This window comes from Amblyomma americanum, chromosome 3 (assembly GCF_052857255.1).
Source record: "Amblyomma americanum isolate KBUSLIRL-KWMA chromosome 3, ASM5285725v1, whole genome shotgun sequence".
Lineage (NCBI taxonomy): Eukaryota > Metazoa > Arthropoda > Arachnida > Ixodida > Ixodidae > Amblyomma > Amblyomma americanum.
Genome location: NC_135499.1, coordinates 51,613,853 through 51,636,507, shown reverse-complemented (window position 1 = coordinate 51,636,507; position 22,655 = coordinate 51,613,853). Strand labels below are relative to the sequence as shown.

Below are 22,655 nucleotides of genomic sequence, written 5' to 3'. Positions count from 1 at the left end.
TTTGAAATTGACATTCTCTGAATGGAGGAAGGTCGGTGGGGGTGGGGGGGTGGAAGGGGGGTGAAATTAAAGTGAAAGCAGAGCCCTATAACTGTCTCCTTTAAGAAGGGAACACCGCAACGGGGCTGCGCAAGAGAGAGGGAATAAAGAAATATGTGAGAGGAGGGGGGTTATGACAGGGGGAGGGAAGGAGCTAGGCGAAAGGAGCACGGCAAAGAGCGACGCCAAAAGCACTAATTATCGCAAGGTGTCATGCGAGCACCCACCTCGGGGTAAGGTTACCGCATAAGCGGATGGCGGGCAAGGAATTTGCGCGCAATGGAGCAAAGCTTTCGACTTGCCGGCTTCCCTCTTCTCCTAACGCGCCGCCGGATAATCGAGCCTCCCATTGGCCGAGGCGCCATGGTCACGTTTAGCGCGGGCTTTTTTGCTCCGCAGCAGATGCCGGCGCCTTTGCCCGGGGTAGGAGTCTCGCTTCGCTTCCTTTTTGTGCAACAGTTCTGACGGAAAGTGTTTTTCCATCTTTGACGGCGTCTACGCATTGCGGCGATGCCGAGCTTCTGTTGCGCTTGTGTATGTAACAACGGAGGAGGCAGTGGGAAAAGATTTTTTGTAATTCCGTCCGGAAAAAGCAAAGCGGCTCGCCGAAAGGTTTCGATGCACAGGATCGGCCGGGCAAACTTCGATAATGTGCTGGATTCGCCACTTTGTGAGGTAAGTGGCCGTTCTTCAGTTGTGAGTCGTGTTTTTTTTTTTTTTTCGGGTGACTTTGTGCGAAGCGCGAGAGATTGCACTCTTTCTTCTCAGTAAATGCTGTTTGGCATAGTTGCAAATGGACTCGTTCGGTCGTAGGCTGCGAAAGCTGTGCTTCTTGTTCTCTTAAGCCCACCATGCCAGCTCTGCTAGATTCTGCAGGTGAAGCTTTGATGTTGCGCGCATTTCGAGGCGTGCCGACGTGGTGGCAGTCAGACTCGTTCGCAGGCTCGACTCGAAAGTTACACTTCGTATTGTTTGCGCCCCCATATTTACGTTGCTCGCGTTGGAGGTCTATTGCGCACTGCTGCAGGGATTTTTGTCGCAGTTGGACTCCTTCGCTTACGAACCCCATACCAAAGAGGCGGTTCTAGTTGTTTGATACCCGCTGTACATGCGGCTCGCAATAATGTCTAGCTTTTATGTTGCAGGCATTGCTTGCCGTATTTGGGTAGTGACGGATGGACTCCTTCGCTCAAGAATTTCACAGCTGTAAAAGGGCGGGTCTCGCTGTTTGAGCCTACGCTGTTCATGCTGCTCGCGGCGCAGGTCAATATTTCATGTTTGGCACATCGCTGGAGGTATTTGTTTTGTTGCAGTTGGACTCCGTCGCTCACGAACACGGCGCCAAAGGGGTTGTTATCGCTGTTAAAGCCGTCGCCGTTCATGCTGCTCACGATTCCTGAACGAACGAACGTGTTTGCTTCAGAGAGAACTCAGTAAATTCGAGTTTTGATTTTTCAGCATTTGAGTTTTTTTTCTGTTGCACACTACTTCGACCGAAAGCGATTAACTGCGGCAGTCCACGCTACTGCGCGTTAAGCATGGAGATTACAAGAGGGAAGGCAATGTTCTCTTACAAACCATTATTGCATATGCTGACTCAAGATGACAATCACCTAAACAAGCGGCATTCGAATGACTCATGTGGCGCTGTAGTTGCTCACGAAACAGCGTTTAAATGCCTGTTTTGGTTGCTGGTAATCAACCCAAACTATTAACCCTATATCAAAATTATGATCACAACCGTGTTACAGTGCGCAACTATGTAAGTAAGTAAGTAAGTAACTTTATTTGCAGGAAGTAATACAATTAATCCCTGCGGGTGGCATAAGGCTAAAGGTTCGGAATCCTGACGAGGCCTTAGTCCCCAATTGTGTACAGCCTGCAGCAGCAGAATCACATTTTCTTTACATAAAACACTTACGCGGTTACAATAGCACAAACATGTTCCCGCACTATCAAATAAAACACGAGTACAGCAGTTAAACAATACAATAGAGCAATACAACACAAGTACACTTAGGGGATTTTGTTAAGGACAAAGGGTACAGATACATTAATGTACAGCCGAAAGTAACAGTTGTCAGAAATCAAGGAAATAAAAAAGTATGTTAGTGAGAGTTTATTATAATACCATGCGGTAGAATTGAGCCTTATATTGTGTGGTGCAAAAACAGAATATCAGCTACAGACTACATGATAGCCATCTACAGAGGTTTATGGATTCTTGTAGTTTATTCATGGCTCTAAAAATATTTTTGAGGAGAACAATAATTCTTGATTTGTTCTTTTAAAAGCTCTGATTGGCTGGCTGAAGTCAATATCAGAATCGTGTAGGTTAAGTATTTTGGCTACTTCGTAGTCCATACCCTGTTTGCCATAGTTAGTTCTAAATTTTTTAATCTTTCTTTTAGGGTTTCTAATTTCATATTTCGAGGAAGTATGGCAGATTTCTTCAGTATACAACAGTTCTTTGTAAATATATTGCATTAGCCTTAAATTGTATACTTTTATAACTGGAAGGATGTTATGTTTAGAGAAAAGGGGTTGCGTGGCTAGGTTTTTTATTGGGCCTTTGTAGTTTTCAAGGATTCGAAGTACGCGCTTCTGCAGAATTAATATTCTCTCATAATTACCTTTGGTGGTAGTACCCCACACAAGCATGCCATAAAACAATTTGGAATAAAACAACATGTAATAAATAGATCTTTTCAACCATAAAGGTAATATATAGGATATTTTGGTTAGGCATCCAACGGTACGCGCGAGTTCCGAAATGAGGTGATTGACATGAAAATTACAAGACAAATGTTCGTGAAACCACACTCCAAGGAACTTATGCACCGGCACTTTTTCCAAGTAATGGTCTTCGAACATTACCTGAATATCAGTTGGATTTTGTTGATGGGCCTGAATACTATGTATTTAGTTTTTTGTGCATTGAGCCGTAATTTATTTTTTTTTTCAGCCATTGCGACAATTCTCCCAGATAGGCATTAATCTCCTCTCTTATTTCCTGAATTTTTCCACCTGTAAAAAATATGCTTCTGTCATCAGCGAATAGCGTGATGTCAGGAGTGTGTTTTAGCTGAGTGATGTCATTAATATACAAAAGAAATAGAACTGGTCCCAGTATTGATCCTTGTGGGACCCCTGCTTTTGTAAGTAATTCTTGGGACCTCACTTTATCCAACAAAACGTACTGCTGCCTCAGTGTCAAGAAACTCCGGAAGAGATCGAAGCTAATACCCCTAACGCCATATCTGTGCAATTTCCTAAGCATGACATTGTGGTTTACCGAATTAAATGCTTTTCGCAAATCGATAAATATACCTAAGGTATACAGCCTCCTATCAAGGCTATGCTGTGATCGGAGGCCCCGACAGCGGGAACAGACGAGCCCGGCAGGCGCCATCGAACTATGTTTGACCAAAGGTGCTGTCGTCCTGAGAAGAGGATTAGGAACGGCTCCTGGCGACGGTGAGCTGTGACGAAAGGCCTCTCATCCCTTCGTCCGGAGTATGGAATGCGGCATTTCTCCCGAACTGCGCCCTCACGTGGACCGGCAGAAAGACCCGAACAAAGGCGCCGGACCCGCCTCGCTCGTTTGCACTTGCGCGGCCAGACAAAGCGGGGGCGGACACAGCTGATTCATCTTACCCTCTGGAATTCCCGGGGCCGTCAGGACGCCTCTTTCCCACGGAGGGGATCACCGCCTGCAAATCCAACGACCTAATGCACCTGGTCAACCCGTCGGAAACAGCATTCAAGGACCTCAAGGCGCCAGGATTCCTTATCGCCTGTGCACGTGTTTGTGAGGGCGGAGCGGTCACGGGGTTAGGGAAGAGACTATGAAGAGTGTGTCTGCCCATTGGACGCTTGATCAGCCACCGGTTTCCCTAGCTAGGTGCCTAGGGAATATCCACTGTATTTAAGCCGCGATTTGGCTGGTTTCACGGCACTTCATCTCTGACTTTTGGTCTCCCTGCTTCTCTTGTAAATATGTAAAGAAACCTTCAAATTTACCAACCCTCCTGAAGGCTTCCCTCCGTCGTCTGCAGAGTTCATCGTCATGCGGTGAAGACCTCGGTCCCGATACCCAAGCATATCAACTGGTTGGCAGCGGTGGGATGGTCTGCGCCTGGTCCTGACTCTGGTATGATAAGTGCGCGGTCTTTGTCTTGGAGCATTGCCAGGTTTTACAACTTTGGAAAATTGTTAGCCTAGGTAATCGAAGGTTGGTATAAGAGGCAGCCGGGGCTCCTCTGACCACGTGAGTAGAGACTTGCCGTTGCTTAAATATAGTCATGGACTGGAAGAAGCTGCGCAAACCAGACCTAGTTCTCGTATGCGGGGAATTGGGCATTGATTGTGGGTCGATCCGTAGAAAACCAGAATTGATTAGGGCAATTGAGGATTTCGGTGCGGAAGAGGAGGAGATAGTAGAATCTTGGGAGCTAATTAAGGAGGAGTTGGAGAAGGAAAAGGAACAAAGGAAGCGCGAAGAGCAGGAAAGAGAGCATGAAAGAGAGATCGAGAAAAAACGGCTCGATCTACAGATAGCTCAGGCCGCACAGGCAGAACGCACTAGGCTAGAGGTGCCGAACACAGTGGCAAGCCAGGCAGAGATAGAGAAGCAACGCGAACGAGAACTGGAAGAGCTCAGGCGTAAAGTTAAATTGCTCAGATGGCAAAGAGCGAGCGCGCGTCTGAGAATTTTTAGAAGAAGAGAAAATTTTCTCGCAAATTTTGAAAACATTTGCGCAGATGAGCAGGTAGACCAGGGCGACTGGCCACGGATGTTGACGGCCATCCTCCCTTGTGATGTCGGCGCCGTATTTGCGCGGCTGTCTGACGAGGATGCCGACAACTACGAAATGGCAAAAAGAGCCCTCTTCCACTTTTTCGGCATACGTATAGAGGCGCACTCTAAAGATCGTAGTGATGGCAGCGGGCCGCGCTCCCATCAGGGTGTCAGCTACCAGCCCACGAACCCCGCTTGGTCAGCTAGGGACACAATTGTTGCTCAGAAGAGCAGAGAAAGGGCCGGTTCTAGCCCTGATACAGATGCCGCTATGGTAAATGAGGCACAGATTCCGCGCCAGAAAGACTGCGGCGAACTTGTATGTCACCGCACGGAAAGAGAGCTTTCCGTCGAAGAGCGTAACGCAGAGTCACTTGACAGCAGCGTTGAAGCGCCCAGACAGAGCGCGGCGTTAGTTGAAAAGTGCGATGTCACTGTAACCCGGAATGGCAATGACGCTTCTCCGATATCCAGAATTATGGACAGCGAAGTGTTACGCTCTGCGGAGATGCAAATGCGGGCAGACTGTTTTGAGTTGCCGACGGGTAGTGGCCCACGGATAGCGCCCGCTGACAGTTCGATTGTAAGCGCAGAATGCGGCTCAGCGCTGCATCGAAACAAAGAGAAGCTCAGTGATGAGGAAATCACAGCGGCTAGTGACCGACCGCCATAAGATGAGCTACCTTGTTTAGAAAAAAGAGCAGCGATCGGCTCGTCAGGGAAACCGTCACCTGGTACTGAGAGCAAAAAGCGAGTGGATTCGCTGCGCGAGAAAGACAGAGAACGCGACAAGCATTTGCCAAATGCTACGTCGGCTGCTGGTGTTGAGGCGAAGGCCGGCAGCTTAACAACACGCGACGGCACCGCGAGAACTGATGGCAGAAAGGGAAAATCAACAATGGTAGTTTCCGGAAGGCGGCTGCAGGCAAAGAAAGATGTGCGGGTCAAAAGCACCGGAAGTGTGAAAACTAATCAGCAGAGTAACGGTTCGACATCTACGCCGCGGCACAGGAAATCAGAAAGGCGTCGCGTGCAATGCCAACCAACTAAGCGTGCAGGGCGAAAGCCACCTGTTCCATTGTGGGACCACGACAGGAGTTGTCGCTAGACAGGTAACGCGTGCGGCGTGCTGCGCAGAAGGGCGCGCAGCTGCCACACAAAAGGACGCCACAGAACGCGCGAATGTCGGAGGGGGACACAACATGCAAGAAAGAGAGAGAGGAGGAAGCGGCCCTGTCCAACACCCTTGCACTGTAAAGTTCCCAGGAGCCACCCGAGATTTCGACGCATGTCTTTGCGAAAAAAGGAAAAACAAAAAGAGGAACTAGTTTTGGTTCAGCAGACTTCCGGGCGTGACCTGTTGGCGAGGGTTAAGCCATCCAAAATTTGCAGCCATATGGCTCTGTATTAAAGACCTGGCAATGTTCTGAGGCTGGCCGCGTGCTGCCCAGCCGGAGGTAGGGGCTGAGCTCAGATCTGATCGCTAATGCTCCGTTGAGGACCCTTGCCAGCTGTGCAGGTCAAGTGGACTGACTACTACGAGGCCGACTGGGACTCTTGACGCCCATTCCTGGTGCACCGACAAGCTGCAACCACTTCGTGGCGTCTTCTTGGCGGCCCCGACAGCGGGAACAGACGAGCACGGCAGGCTCCATCGAACTATGTTTGACCAAAGGTGCTGTCGTCCTAAAAAGAGGATTAGGAACGGCTCCTGGCGACGGTGAGCTGCGACGAAAGGCCTCTCATCCCTTCGTCCGGAGTATGGAATGCGGCATTTCTCCCTAACTGCGCCCTCACGTGGACCGGCAGAAAGACCCGAACAAAGGCGCCGGACCCGCCTCGCTCGCTTGCACCTGCGCTGCCAGACAAAGCGGGGGCGGACACGGCTGATTCATCTTACCCTCTGGAATTCCAGGGGCCGTCAGGACGCCTCTTTCCCACGGAGGGGATCACCGCCTGCAAAGCCAACGACCTTATGCACCTGGTCAACCCGTCGGAAACAGCATTCCAGGACCTCAAGGCGCCAGGATTCCTTATCGCCTGTGCACGTGTTTGTGGGGGCGGAGCGGTCACGGGGTTAGGGAAGAGACTATGAAGAGTGTGTCTGCCCATTGGACGCTTGATCAGCCACCGGTTTCCCTAGCTAGGTGCCTAGGGAATATCCACTGTATTTAAGCCGCGATTTGGCTGGTTTCACGGCACTTCATCTCTGACTGTTGGTCTTCCTGCTTCTCTTGTAAATATGTAAATAAACCTTCAAGTTTACCAACCTTCCTGAAGGCTTCCCTCCGTCGTCTGCAGAGTTCATCGTCATGCGGTGAAGACCTCGGTCCCGATAGCCAAGCATATCAGCTATCAATTATTTGATTTTTCACTTTTACAAGTGCATCTTCTGTTGTTTTATTTCTTTGAAAACCATATTGGGATGGCGAGCGTATATTATATTTATTAAGGTATGCTATCAGACGCTTATAGATGCACTTTTCATAAATTTTTGAAAATGTAGGCAAGACGGAGATTGGACGATAATTTGAGATATCACTTATAGGAGCACCATTATGGACAGGAATTACTTTGGCCACCTTCATTTTCGGTGGAAAGATTCAAGTCAGAAACGATAAGTTTATTAAGAACGCAAGTTTTGTACTAATAGTTGACGATACTTCTTTTATTGGTGCTACCTTAATATCATCACATCCACTAGCAGCTTCGGCATTTAATCCCTTTATTAACATGTCGACTCCCCCGGGCTGACATCAGAAAGTACAAGAGAATTCGTTTGACGAATTTCATCATAGGTACAGTAGTCTTCAACGTCGTCTGTTTCAGGTATTGCTGCATTCACAAAGTAGTTGTTCATGGGATCAGCTAGGGGCTGTCCCTCTAATATGATGTTATTAATTTTTATCTGTTGAATCGTGCTGCCAGCCTTGTTTTTTCCTGTCAAGTAATTGACCTCTTTCCATATTTTTATCGGGTCTGATTTTATTCTGGAGAAAAGCGACTCATAGTAATCTTTTTTTTCCTTCCTTTAGGTCGCTATTTAACCCCTTAAACTCAAGAAATAAAGCATATTCTCTGCTCGCGAGAAATTTATGAAACATTGCATTCTTTTGTTTTATTCTTTGATGAAGCCCTACAGTGATCCAAGGCTTACGAATTTTCCATCTCCGCAATTTTGCCCTCAGCAACGGAAAAGCAGCCTTATAGCAGCATAGAAAAATGTCTAGAAACAGGTCGTACGCTTTATCTGCGTTTTCCTCCATATACATAGGAGACCAATCTGCTTGCTCGTTCAGTATTCGAAATTTCCTCATTGAGGATTCGCATATGCTCCGATGCTCAAAATAACGATTGCTATCCTTAACTTTCTGAAATAGACGTCGGGTGCCAATGTATATCGGCTGATGATCACTTAGATCACTTGTCAGAACTCCTGCTGTATAGTCCGAATTATTAAGATTTGTTATTGCGACATCTATACCTGTGGAAGAGTTCAAAGTAATACGGTTAGGTTTTCAAATGGTATTTTCACAGCCATACAACATTATGAGATTTCTCAGGTCCCAGGCCGGTAAATCATCTTTGAGCAAGTCAATGTTCATGTCCCCCATTAGAAAAAAATTGTTTATTTATGCAATTAAAATGCTAAGCGAGTAAGCCCGTCATGTTGGCTTGGTATAGAGAACAAATGCTGCCGGACGTAGCGTAAAGACGGCCCCGCTTCATGTGAAAGTTGAAATGCTGATGAACTCTTGCACTGGCGCTATGGACTCAGCGAAGAAACTACGGTGCCTGCGAGAATAGGTTACGCTGCAGCTTCTATTTGTCATTTTTACTGTGCGAGAATGTTTCAGTGAACACTAACGGCAATGCGATATATCGTGTGTAGCCGCACCGACCCATATACAGCTTTCCCTTGCGGTACTGATTTTGCAGCCATGTTACCAGGTGATTTTTATTGATATTGCGACAGAGAACAGGCTCTTTGTTGTCTGTAATCCAAATTCAGAGCAAATTCTATGCATTTAATAACTCTACTAAATACCATAGTCGGTCGCACGTAAGCCTATTGACGTGTCCTTGAACGACGAAATGTTTTCACCCGGCGTACCTCTTTTTTGCTCGAGTAATTAGTGCGGTCACAAAGAAAAGCTTCCATTACTTTGCTTCATATATTGGTCATATGCACTCATTGCACTACCGTTACCGACCTGTGTGCTGCGCGATATCAAGAACCCGAGGTGGTCGAATTTATCCGGGGTACTGCACTACAGCGCTCTTTCGCTATACCTTCTTTCACTTTCTCCTCCATTCCTTGCCTCATGGCGCTGATTAAGTGGCCACCGAGACCTGAAACAGTTGTGTTTTCTTTTTCTGGGACATCATCATCCTCAGCCTGAGAGCGCCCGCAGCTGGACAAAAGCATCTTTCATGTTTCTCCAATTCACCCTGACCTCAGCCAGCTTCAGGAACCTTATCCCCGCAAACCTCTTATCTCATCAGCCCACCTTTCTGGCACCACTTGCTACGCTTATCTTCTCTTGGTATCCAGCCTCTTACCCTTAACGACCGTCGGTTATCTTGCCTTCCCATTACACGTCCTGCCCAAGCCCATTTCTTGTTGATTTCCACTAGGATGTCATTAAGCCGGGTGTTATCCGTGACTCCCCCTGTCTTTTAACTTTACCCCTCATTTTCCTTTCTATAGCTCGCTCCGTTGTTCTCAGTTTAAGCTGAACCCTTTTCGTTAGCCTCCACTTTTCTCCCTCATAGGTGAGTACCAGTAAGATACAGCTGTTATATATTTTTCTTTTGGAGAATATTGGTAATCTGCTCTTTAGGAGCGGAGAGAACCTGCCAAATGAGCTCCACCCCATTTTTGTTGTTCCCGGTAATTCCCCGCATCATCCGGATCTGTGGTCACTAGCTGCCCTAATTACTTACATTCCCTCACCACTCCCAGGGGCTCGCTGCCCAATGTAAACTGCTGTTCCCTTCCTCTAACACCAATGATCAATTTTTGTTTTTCTTGCGGTGCTGCAGTTGACTCAGACAACCATGCGCCGATCATTACTTCTGTTTTCTCTAGATATGCAGTTGGTGAGTTGTGCTTTATCAAATTTATTATCGTCGTGCCGAGAAACAACAGCTTGGTCTACGAGGAAACTATTCAGTCTTTGCATGCAGATTTGGGAGTCAGCCAAGTGTCGGAAATAAGCATGCTAACTTCACCCCTGCACACAAAGTTTCAGAAACGTATCGAGCCCGCAAAGTAACTGCTGCAGGTTCTTTGTCTAGCGAAGCGCTCTTTTATGGCAGCGGAGAAGGTCGCTACAGTATCGGAAGTAGAAAATTTAGGCAAAGAAAAAATTTTCCTGCCTGCTTGCACTATTACCAAATATATTTGGCTGCTTTTCTTTTGTTAAACAACAATTGCTATAAGTGCAATTATTGCTCCACACGCGTCTTCCATCTCGTGTAAAATGTGGCGTCAGAACCGAAGACAGCGAAAGGCACCATTGGCGACAGCGCCGGGGCTCTGCAACGGTGACGTTGAAAAGTGCTAATGTGCGTCGAACACTGTAGTTCAAATGGCATTACGCAGCTGACCGACGGTTGTGTGTGGTTTTAGTGCAGTATAAGCAACTGCTAACTCCCGTGCGCACGAACGCTTACAGATGTAACTTGCTCCAGACAAGCCGCACAGATGTGAGTAATTTTGTGCAACCATGTGTGCAAGCTGTACAATTAAGTTAATCACTCAGTATTGTATTAGGTGAATGTTCTTCTTCTTGGAAATAAAGCAGTGAAGAAAACGGGCAACGCTTGAACTGATGCCTGATGAACGACGAAGGTACAGTTCGACTTTTCGATGCACTTCTCAACGCTGATTCTTAACATCCTCAGCGGCAGCCTCAAAGCGACTCTATAGAGATGCGGAAGAAGCATGCTGGCGCTCACTAAATGAAAAGAAAGTACCCCACATTTGGTTATAGAGGAGAAGTACAAGGAGGGCATCGGCCGAGGCTTGGCTTTTAAAATTCTACTCCCCAGATACTTGACAGCTTCACCGTTACTAAGAAAGCACGCATAGCAGACCAAGCACAAGCTTGATCGAACACGATGGCGAGTGGGAGCTGCGGGTGCGGTGCTGCGATAAGGAGTTTCGCATATGGTCTATTGTGGCGACTTGCGGCGACACCTATTCTTTGTGAGCCATGCTCTGTAGTTTAGCCTGAAACGCAATAGTACAATTCGCAGCGCACTGACGGTAGAATTTCGAGCACACGGAAATGAAACGACAGGTATAAGAAGTTCCGTAATTCCATTTTTTTCTATTTGGATCATAGGGACACTATATAGAGCATACGGAGTCGAAATGAACTTTAAGGACAGCGCTTATGGGAGCATACGGACACCATACGCCATCATGGACACTATATAAAAATCATATAGAAAATATATGGAAGTGATACAGGAGCCACAGAGAAAAGTTATGGACTTCCAAACCTTTTTATATATCATATGGCTTCCTCCGGCCCATAATTTCATATGAACGCTCGCACAAAACTTTTCAGCAGGGCATGATGGGCCGATGTGCCGATGTGCCGTATTGTCCGTCAGAGAACTATACAGCTGTTTGAGACTGAAGGTGCATCCACACTGGGCAAATGTTTCTTTGACTGACCTTCAGCACAGTAGTGTAGTCGGCGGACAGGTTGTGCAGCTGCTCGGCTGGAACCTCCGCCCGTGCGAAGCCGTACCCGCGGATCCCGCGTGATGCGTAGCTCCTGATGAGCTCCATGGCTGCCGACGAGGAGAGGAAAGGCACCAGCTCGCGGCGCATCTTGGCCGGGAAGGAGAGGAGGAAGGTAGTGGCCGCCGACTTCTCGGCGTCGTGGAGGAACGTGTCCAGCTTGCCGCCTGCGCACCGGCACGAAGGGAACAGGCACGGCGACACGAGCTATTTCTGTTCATTCAGGAGAGAAGACAACATGAGCTATTGCTGTTTTTATTGCCAGAATACTGCGGCTATTATAAGCTATCGCAGGTGGCCAACAAAGTATGAAACAACTACAGCAAACAAGGTTGTTCATGCGTAGCTGTAACCGTAAGATGTTTTAATATCAAAAACAGGAGCACTCGCTAAACTTAGGACAAATAAAAAAATATCATTTCGGGGTCCACAAGGGTCCCTTTAAATATCACAATGGTCTTTGTGATCACGGTGACCCGCGTGGGTCCCGAAATGTCATAGTTTCTTCCTTTTTTTCTAAATTTGGTGAGTGCTCTTCTTTTTTGACATTATGTTTCCACCTCGCCAGACGGGATGTCGTCAAACGTTCGACTACGGAAGTCAGCTGTCCAGGATTCAAAAGTTAAATTGCACATCCCAGAGTAACATGTATCTGAATTGGAGAGGAATAAGCGGAATTTAAAATTATGACTTTATAATTATGCGGTCACCATTCATGAATAAAGTGAGTGCAGAAATTACAGTTTACAATAGGGGTGATGCGGACGCCAAGGTAGTTATGACTGTTTCTGGCTCTAAACTAACGCACACACGAAATGCTGTAATAATGGCCGGTGTGGACATGGACTCTGTAAGGGTACCATTCCATTTTAGTTTCCCGGTCTTTCACTAAATTCTGAAACGACGGGGGACCACCGCTGTCGCCGGGATTGAGGCAGAAATGAACGGAGGAAAGAACGAAAATTGAAACGAATTGGTTTTAGGACAAATATATAACTATCTGGGCCTTAGTGTTTGACAAGTATACGAATTTATAGCCGGAATTATAACTGTTCATTTCCGAACTTCTCCAGTTCCCTCCAAGCAAATAATACAAAATATAAAATAAATATAATGACTTCTACATTGACTGAACACAAAACTATACAGAGTTCCAATCAAGGTGAAACATTTATTCTTTGTAGCTAGACATGTACGCTTTGACACAGATAGGAGAGGAATGGTCCAATTGTCCATGTCATCATCGAAAGGGTCTGTGGTCGGCAGTCGCACTCTGGAGGTAGCACTACCCGACAGACTAAGGGCAATGCAAGGCGAAGGAAATGTCGATGCCTTTTGATGACAGCTTTTCTCGAGATTTTCATCAACAAGCAGGACGGACAGGGTCTCGCTGCATTGAGCACGTATTTGGTGTTTACAATGCAAAAACCTTGACACATAGAAAACCGGCCGTCAATTTTAGTCAACATCAGTAAGAGGAGACCCTCTATGTTGTCATATCTATAGAAAAAAGTTGAAAAATACTGACACAAAACAAAAATTTATTTTCATCCGAATGTTTCGAGACCAACTCGGTCCCTTCTTCAGGGGTGACTGAAATGCGAGCTAGCAGCAGCAGAGAGCAGCTTTCGCTTTCCTTTTTGAACAAGTGGCGAAGTCCATAAACTTGCGTGGGGGCAGGAGCTTTCCCGGAGTCCTGTTCACCGTCGCCTTTGTGAGCCCGATGTGCATGACGCATCTTGAAATGATTACGCTACTAGACGCTCACCTTTTCGAAGGCGACTCTGTGGTCGGTGCGCTCGCGGTGCTCGGCAAGGGGTTGGTTTATGATTTCATTGACTAAAAGTAGTTTCTGTGCTGCATGGTCGTCTGATTGATGTTCTTTGTCTCTGCGACGTATGAAACTGGGCACTTAAAGCAGCAAGTTTTGTCAATGACGCCTGATTGGTTTGCTTTGGGCACGCGCTATTTTCGTCGTGGGTCTTGATGACTGATCTCCCTGTCCTCCGAGCCTGACAGCGGGAAACACGTTGAATAAAACCCCGTCCGTAGCCATTTTTCTACAGATCGGCCAACGCAGTGGCGTATTCTTCTTGCACATTGCTCACATCAGAAGACTAGATTCGACTGCTGTGCCTTGTGCTTAGCGCGAATTGGAATTAGTTTTAATTCCCATCACACATTAAATAAAAATTGAAGAGGAAGAAGCCATCGTGCTATCAGATTTGCAGAAGAATAGCTACAACCCTTGTTATATCCATTGCGTTACCAAACGCCAGGCTCGGAGGACAGGGGGTCCACTCATCACGGAAGCAACGAAACGCACTCGCACTGTGTTTCCATACGTGAGGCGCGCCAGTGATGCGCTGGCACGCATTCTACGAAAACACGACACATGCGTGTCTCACAAAGCCGTTTCAACGACCATCACTTTCTGCCACGACGCGAAGACCGCGTACCCAGAGAAAAACAACCTAGTGTCACAAAATCCCATGCCCAAGCGCCCGACCTAATACAACGAGACAAAAACCTGTATGAAAGAATCAGGCTACACAAGAATGGCGTCGAGTCGATGAATTCGGAAGGCAACGCCCTCGCCGAGCACTGCGAGAGCCCCGACCACTGAATTGCCCTCGAACAGGCGCGCATGTTGGCCGTGCAGAGTAATCCGTTCAAGAGGCACCACGTCTAGTCTTGGCACATCTGGCTCACAAACGCGACTGTGAAGAGGACTCCGGTAACGCTCCTTCCCGCATGCGTTAACGGAGTTCGCCACCTGTTAAGAAAGGGAATGCGAAGGCCACTTCTTGCTGCTGCTGGCTCGCATTTCAGTCATCCATTAAGAAGGGACCGAGCTGGTCTCGGAATGATGAGCTGATAAAAATCATTGGCTGGCGTGAATATTCTCACCTTTTCTTTCAAAACCAAGCCAGGCGGACTGCCGTCGGGCATGGTCTCGTTCAGTGTCATATTTATCAAATACAAGTCACAAAATGGGGATCCTGATATGAGGGTAATTACAAGGGCATGCAGTTCGCTGCACTGCTGCCATGAAAATATCGAGCAGAAAATTAAAACATAACTATTAGCAAAAAGCGTGCCAGCTTAAGAATGGTGACGGTGTATTCAGTGTAACAGGTTTCAGTGGAAATGTTTTCTTTCTTTACTTGCAAGAAGATTTTTTAAGGAAATAGAAATGCTTCCATCTTCTTGATTAACGGTTTTTCATTGAAATATTAAAAGACAGCTATCTACACACTTGGACGTAGAAGTTAGAACACGCTCGACTTGTTCTACTGACGATTTCGGTCCGGCAAGCAAGCACTTCTACTGCCCCGTCTTGACACGAAAGCACAGAACAGTTTTAGATGTGAAGCCTTAAGGCGACAGAAATTAAGCCGTCAAGCAGAATCCCCGGCACAGAAATCAACTAGCTGGTCTCAGAGCCACACACGATTAAGAGGGACGCTGCCGGGGAGTACTTCGGCTTAATTTCGACTACCTGGGACCATTTACACGTGCGCTTCGCCTCCATCTAAACGCGGCCACCAAATGTGTGCGTGTGTGCGTTTGTGTGTGTGTGTGTGTGTGTGTGTGTGAATTTTTGCGCTGGTTTGGACAATGCACAACCAACTAGCCCAAAAGCCACTTTGTTGCGCATACGACCACGTCAGTAAACTGCGATCGGTTTATCTGCGATCAGGCATTTATCTTATTTTGGCCGCTATGTTTGGTAACCCACTTGCAAATATAGGCTTCGTGCGGTGCTCACAGTTTCTTTTCAAAAAATTCTGAAACTGTCATTTTCAACACCTCTTATATGAAAAAAACATCGCTTCGTAGACATTAGATTACAGATTAGGTACGATCAAACAGAGAAAAGGATAATGCATTGCGGCACTTGCACATTAACAATTCTCGGATACAGCTCGAAAGCGAAGCGGCCAGTGCCCCTCAAACGGGGCCCTCCAGCCAATGGCGTCCACAGTTAATGCACTCAAATGTTAACGCCCTTAAAAAGTGGTTAATCCCCTTGCATCTGAAGACCCGCACAGTCACGCTAGTGGATTCAAGGCATTAAGCACTATGTCACGACCATCGGCCGATGCCTTTGACTGGAGGAGCTCTTTTCAACGACATATGCCACTACGTTCTTGAGTTGTACCACATCATGACAGCGACTGGAAAACTGCTGTGATACGGGATCAACATAAGCAAAATTTAATTACGGCTGCTTGCAGAGACCCATTCGTTATCCCCGAAGATGACGTCAGAAAAGACGGCGAAGTCGCAGACGCCGTCAACTGGAAGCATGGGGATCCGTGCGTTATTGCCAGTAACGCAGATCAACGGGGCTGGACCTGCAAGCGAAAGGAAGCATCACAATGTTAAAGAATCAAGATGATTATAGATTTTTATGGCGCAAGGCTATCTGTGGCCAAAGAGCGCCATGACACAAGGTATTTTCGACTTCTCAAGGGGGGGGGGGGGGGGGGTGAAAGATCCATTGCCCAAGCATTTCACTCTAAAGAAGCCGAGCACCAGACCAGGGGAAAGCTTGTACCCATTGTATCACCGGTAGGTACCCGGCGGTACTGGGGATCGAATCCCGCACCTCCCGCATGCGAGGAGGATGTTCAGCCACTTCGCCACCGCCGCGGTTGTTAAAGAATAAAATATTTCCTCAGAAAATTATCTACATATCGTTCCCGGGCGGGTATGAATGTTGGTCACAGCAGTCAATCGCTTCGGCAGTATGATTGATATATACTACCGTTTCTAGTCCACTTCAGTTTCTACTTACGCCTGTTTTCTACTCACAAAGTGTAATACGCGAATGCTCTTCATTACAGCCGGATTGCTGTCATCCTTTTCTGCGCATGCATCTGCAGTAATGAAGGAAATGAGTAGCTAGCGCATTTTAAAGCGGCCTTTTTGAAACTAAATTTCGCTCTGTGCTTACGAGTTTCTCAGAGACTTTACCCCTGCGTAGACAACAGTGAAGTCGTATTCGAGAGCCTGAACAAGGGTGTAAAAGATTATGCTGGCCTGCCGCATAACTACCCCTACTTTTACAAACACTGTGGAACTGGCATATATAAGTGCTTCAATGCGGATCTTGAAGGCGCTGTTGTTATTTATTGTTATATGTTAGAATAGATGCGCTTTATATGCCACAATAACACCATTTCCTATGAGGAACATCGTCATTGAATACCCTAGAAGAGTTGACAGCGTTGTTGAAAAACCATAATCTAAGTGCCAGATTCCAGCACCCTATATTTGATCCAGTTCTGTTCGGAACATATGTTGCACTATATATATAGAGTGGAATAATGTGACAATAAAAACACAAGGGCTTAGCGCGAGTGAAGTGCCAAATCGTATGCCGAGGGAAGAAATGGTATCTATTTCTTCTAACATCCGCCCCCATCATGCTGACAGGAGGATATGATGATTGGAAAAATCGGAAGATCTTTTCCCAAAAGACTCACTATCGCGATGGGAAGATACGCGAGCAACGCGGCGCCTACGCGCTCCGCTGCTAGAGTTTCTTTTGATCGCGCTTTCCACGGGGTGGTACGAAAAACACTTTAGAGTCGTCCTGAAATGTATCATGGACGACTCGAGCGTCGTTTTGCTGTCACCCAAGTTAAAGCGCATTGAAAAGAAATTCGAACAGCGGAGCGTGCTGGCGCCGCGTTGTTCGCGTTTCTTCCCATTGAGATAGTACAGCAAAGAGGAACACCGCAGAGCATTGAAGTAAATCGTCGACATGGAAGCATTCCTATCCGTTTGGTACGTGGCATCTTCAAGCCCTTACAGTAAAGACACGACAGCGACTGCAAGCCACCAAGACAATCAGCCCTCTAGATTACCTGATACATAGTGATACGTGCCACTGCGGAAGAAGAAGAAAAAGCGCCTGCATCCGTGGAGAAAGAAGATGTTGCTCTCCGGCTCCCGCGCACAGACCTCTCGGACACTCGGGCCGGGGACCCGGTGTCAGTAGCCATGTCAGACTCGGTGGCCGAGGCTGCGTCGTTTTTTTAGGCAAGGGAAGGTGCCCAAATTCAGGCGACTCTCCGCGGATACGGACAGGTGTGAGGTCCGTTGTGATGCTGTGCGGAGTGCAGTAGTCGGGAAGCGTTACCCAGCACTGCTCTACAAGCGCAACTTTTCCAGCAACAGAGAAGCGTTCCTGCTTCTCGTACCATCACAGCTGCGGCCAGAGATTTTGAGTGCCTGTCATGATGCACCCTCCGCCGGCCATCTCAGAGTAAGTGTGCACTCGCGCGCATTAAGCAGAAGTATTATTGGCCCAGGTTACTCCCATCAGTGCGGGCCTACGTAAAAACATGCCGCGACTGCCAACGTCGTAAGTCTCCTGCGTTGAAACCAGCCGGATTTCTTCACCCCGTCGAACCACCGAAGACCCCTTTTCACCAAGTGGGCATGGACCTCCTTGGCCCTTTTCCGAAGTCTTCATCTGGAAAGCGTTGGATAGTCGTTGCCACCGACTACCTGACACGGTACGCTGAGACCACGTCTCTTGCCAAAGGCACTGCTGCTGAAGTGGCGCAGTTCTTCGTACACAACATTGTCCTGCGTCATGGAGCCCCCGCCGTTGTTACTGACCGGGGAACTGCTTTCACTGCCCCCTTAACCCAGTCCGTAATGACTATGACGTACACCAGCCATCGACCTGCTACGGCCTATCACCCACAGACAAACATATTGGTAGAGCGACTCAACCGCACTCTAGCCGACATGCTTTGTATGTATCTTGACGTCGAGCGTCGAACTTGGGCTACCATTCTTCCGTACGTAACGTTTGCCCACAACACCGCCCTGCAGGAGACAACGCGTCTGACCCCCTTTCAGCTTGTCTTCGGTCGACAAGTGACCACTCCGTTGGATGTTATGTTGCCCGTTGACCCCTACTGCGACTCTGACGCTGACCTCGACGCAGACCCCTTCGTTCAGCGTGCTGAGGAAGCGCGGCAATTGGCACGCCTTGCGAATTAACCGCCAACAGGAGACTGACGCCGCTAGGTACAACCTCAGACGCCGCTTCGTCAGTTACGCGCCTGGCGACTTGGTGTGGGTGTGGACACTTGTTCGTCACCGCGGCCTTTCTGAAAAGTTGCTGCGCAGATATTTCGGTCCTTACGAAGTAGTGCACCGCATCAGTGATGTGACGTATGCAGTTACTCCCATCCAAGCGGCTTGCTCATCGCGCCGGTCGCACCGTACTGAAGTCGTGCACATTGTTCGCATGAAGCCTTACCACGATAGTCTCCCTGACCGAACAGCGGTTCACTGCAGCTGTATTTTGCTGATATTTCCCTCCTAGCCGCATCGTCGCGATGCTGCAGAAGAGGGGCAGTGATACGTGCCACTGCGGAAGAAGAAAAAGCGCCCGCATCCGTGGAGAAAGATGATGTTGCTCTCCGGCTCGCACACTCGGACCTCTTAGGGACCGCCACAGTTTACGTCTCGTATCCGGAGGTTCTCCTTCGAATTGCTCGTAACGATACCTAGTCGACAAACTGCAGTTTTAAGTCTCGAAGTGGCTGAAAAAAATGTCGCTAAAATCAGGATTTGCCACATCTACTCAGTTTAACTACGTTAAAACCCTAACACTTCTTGCGTTAAATGTGGCAATTCCGCAGATTTTTGTCTAAGAGTTTAACCGTGCTGACACAGCGAAATAAGCGAATGCTTTTCTCGAATTGAATAAAGACGAATGTCCTTAATCTTTCTAATAAGTTATATATGACTCGGAGAATTGAGATTGGCGTAAAGTTATTTATATCGCTTTTGTCACCTTCTTTGTGGATCACAATTACCTTAGCTATTTGCATTAGTTGTGGAAATGCGTTTTGTTCAGTAGCTAAGCTGTACATTCTAGTCAACACTGGATCAATAATGCGCTTAATAGGGGAAATTTACATGCCACTGGTATTACGGTATTTTGAATTTTTGAGGAAATTATATACAAGAATCACATTTCTTTCATCAGTGGTAAAGAATACCATAGTTCCAGAGATATTTCGGATGCAGTCATTAGTGAGAAGTGTACCTCAGCTGTCGGTTTCCTGGTTGAAGTGAAATGCATATCGAATCCATTAGATAAGTCAATGCCGCTGATCACATTGTTCATTCATCGTTCATTTCTAGGCTAGTTATGCTGGAATGACTGCAGGGTTTACTGACGTTATTTAGCGCTTCCACAACCGTTCAACGTTTCGGGATGACTTGTTTAGACAAGTAGCAAAGTATTAGTGTTTTGCGACTTGGAACTCTTATTTCTGTACGTTTTATACGCATGCAATACATTTTTTTATGTTTTTGGTTTTTCCTAACGTAAAGTAAAGGCGGTTTGTTGCAATATTTTGCTAAATAGATTATGTGATATCCACGGCTTCCGTGATTTTGTATTCCTTGGTCGCACTACTTACGCAAAACGTGTTCGGTAATGACTGGGAATTACTGGCGCAAAAGCTTCGTATATGACAATGGCAACAGTGCTAGAAAGAACATGGCTCAATTTGAACATCGGCACGAAAGGATGCCAAGGACGATTGAATTAAGTTTTGCCTATTCATAAGCGTCGTTTGTGGAAGCCGTGCTACCTTTTTCATGAATGAAGACAAAAATGGGCCAGTGTCACTAAAGTCACTATGAAGCGAACCCCAACAAAAAACACTTTTATTGTCTTTAGTAATGAACAGATCGACCTGTGTTGCTGACATGGATGTGAAACCTGATGGTTCATTGATGATGTTTAAAAACACTTGTGGGTCAAAAAGTGAGAGATTATTTTTAGCTTTTGGATTTTTGACCATATCAATGTTCAGGTCATTAGCATGTAAAAGCGAGAATTTATTTAGATATATAAAATCCAGACGGTTTTTAAGATAAAGCAAGAAATAACGCAAATCACCATTTGGAGGACAATAAAGACATGAGAAAAACTGTGAACTGCCACACACTGTCGCTACTTCGTAATCGTCAGTCGTCACAGTATGCTCTGGAACAGGGTAGATGTTAAAGGCATGATTAATCTGTAGCATCATGCCACCACCATGCTTCGGTGGGCGACTTAGCGCGAAATTTTGGTACTCATTTAAAATGAACAGAGCAAAGATGTTTCACTTGTTGGTCCATGCGGCCTTCCAATTTACTTCGTGTTTTTTATGATGGCGGCGCCTAGCAGTTGTTTGTTTTGCCGAGTTAGATGCTCATTAACACAGAAGGTACCTTCGGGGCTGTGGGCGAGGGCAGCGGTCGTGATCCACGTTTTCGTTGTCTTTGCCAGGTTAAATTAGCTTTTCCAGCCGGACAAAGTGAGCAATCCTCATTTCCCCTTCTGTTGTGGTAGGGGCTATAAGGCAGACATCAATGTCAGCTTTCGAGATAGCCCCGCCGTCGAATGTGCCCAAATTGACAACAACGTCAGTTACGTCACCGTGCTTACGAACGCCTTTCATATCAAGGTTATTGACACGGGATTATTATTCCAGTTCATCGATTCACTGAGCCAGATTGCGGTTTTCTTCTTTCATTGCGTATTGGGTTCTTCATAACAATTTGATCTCTTTTACTAGTTCTGAAGCATCGATTTTTGTTTCGGATATCTCAGTACATGACTCGCTACAGAATTCAACACTTTTCTTCAAATCCTGGAATTCAGCCAACATTTCTTATCGTCATTTTTAAGTTCATACATAGTTCCACATTCAGTGCATTCTTCCGCGTCCTTATCCTGTTTTGCTTTCGTTGCTGTCATGGCTATTAAAAATTAGAAATAGATTAGAAAATTAAGAATTAAACAGAAAACAGACCAGCTGATACAAAACGATGCTGTTCAAAAACTAACCGCATGGTGTGGCACCTGGCAAATGCCAATCAACTTTCAGAAAACGGTCTTTAGAAGGCTAGCAAGCAAAAATATCCGCTCATATTTCTTTATTCTTAATCCAATAACATTCTTTCCGAGAATGAACATTACAGATATCTGGGTCTATGGATCACCAAATGGAACACTCTTGACTGGACGAAACACGTTAATCAAGTTTCCAGCAATGCAAACCGTAAATTTATCTTTTTGAGGCGCGCATTGGAGCTGTCCAAACCGGAGTTCGGCTTCTAGCCTAAAAATCAATTGTCCTCCCAATACTAGATTATGCGGTTGTAATATCTAATCCGTTTACGCAAACGAATATTGATAAAATTAAAAATATATAAAAAAGAGCAGTTCGTTTTGTTCATAATAGTTATGCACGTACATCAGTGACTAACCTGTTGCATAAGACAGGTTTGATACCTCAAACCAAAGGAGTCGAAGCTCTCATCTCAAATTTTTGTACCAACTTGTATACGGTCCTTTCAAGATTAACCTTGGTAAAATAATGTCTTTCTCTTCAGGTTACAACGCTAGACAGCGGCACATTCTCACAATTAGCCATTGTAGCGCTCGTAATAACTGCTTCTAACATTCTTTTTTTCCAAGAATAGTAACGAACTGGCATCGGCTTCCCAGCGACGAAAGTTTAGAGCAATCTGTGGCTTCATTTGCTAGAAGTCTAAGATGTCCCTAATATCTGCTTTGTTGTTGTATCGCGTTTTATTTTCTCACGTGTGCCGCAGCGGTGGCCTGGTCGTTTGAGCATCCGCCTCGCATGCCGGAGGTGCGGGGTTCGATCCCCAGTGCCGCTGGGTACCCACTGGTGATACAATGGGTACAAGCTTTCCCCTGGTCTGGTGCTCGGCTTATTTAGGGTGAAATGGTTGGAAAAATTAGTGTTCGACCCCACTACCGCGTTCTCCTTTCTCATGTGGCTTAAATATTGTGTTACTCATGATTGTAATAGCTGCGCTACGTATGAATGTCTCTATTTATTGCCAATGAGCTGTTCTTTAATATTGTTGCTTTTATGTCTGAGATTTTGCCTGAACTTTTGACACCATGCAGTAGTTGTAATTTTCCTTTTTCTGTATTCATGTGCCCACCCTGCGAAAATCTCTTGTGGGTTAGGAGTATTCATA

General features: G+C 46.6%; 1 protein-coding gene across 4 annotated transcripts in view; it reads right to left on the bottom strand.

Moving 5' to 3' along the window:
- The window catches only part of LOC144124587 (uncharacterized), a 101,496-nt gene that overhangs the window by 48,265 nt on the left and 30,576 nt on the right, over positions 1 to 22,655 (bottom strand). For all 4 annotated transcript variants that reach the window (XM_077657367.1, XM_077657363.1, XM_077657364.1 and 1 more), the window contains 2 exons: positions 15,830 to 15,961; positions 11,532 to 11,767 (listed from right to left, as the gene is read on the bottom strand). In XM_077657367.1, the coding sequence (XP_077513493.1) occupies positions 11,532 to 11,767; positions 15,830 to 15,961 (368 nt within the window). The remainder of the gene's footprint in view (positions 1 to 11,531; positions 11,768 to 15,829; positions 15,962 to 22,655) is intronic.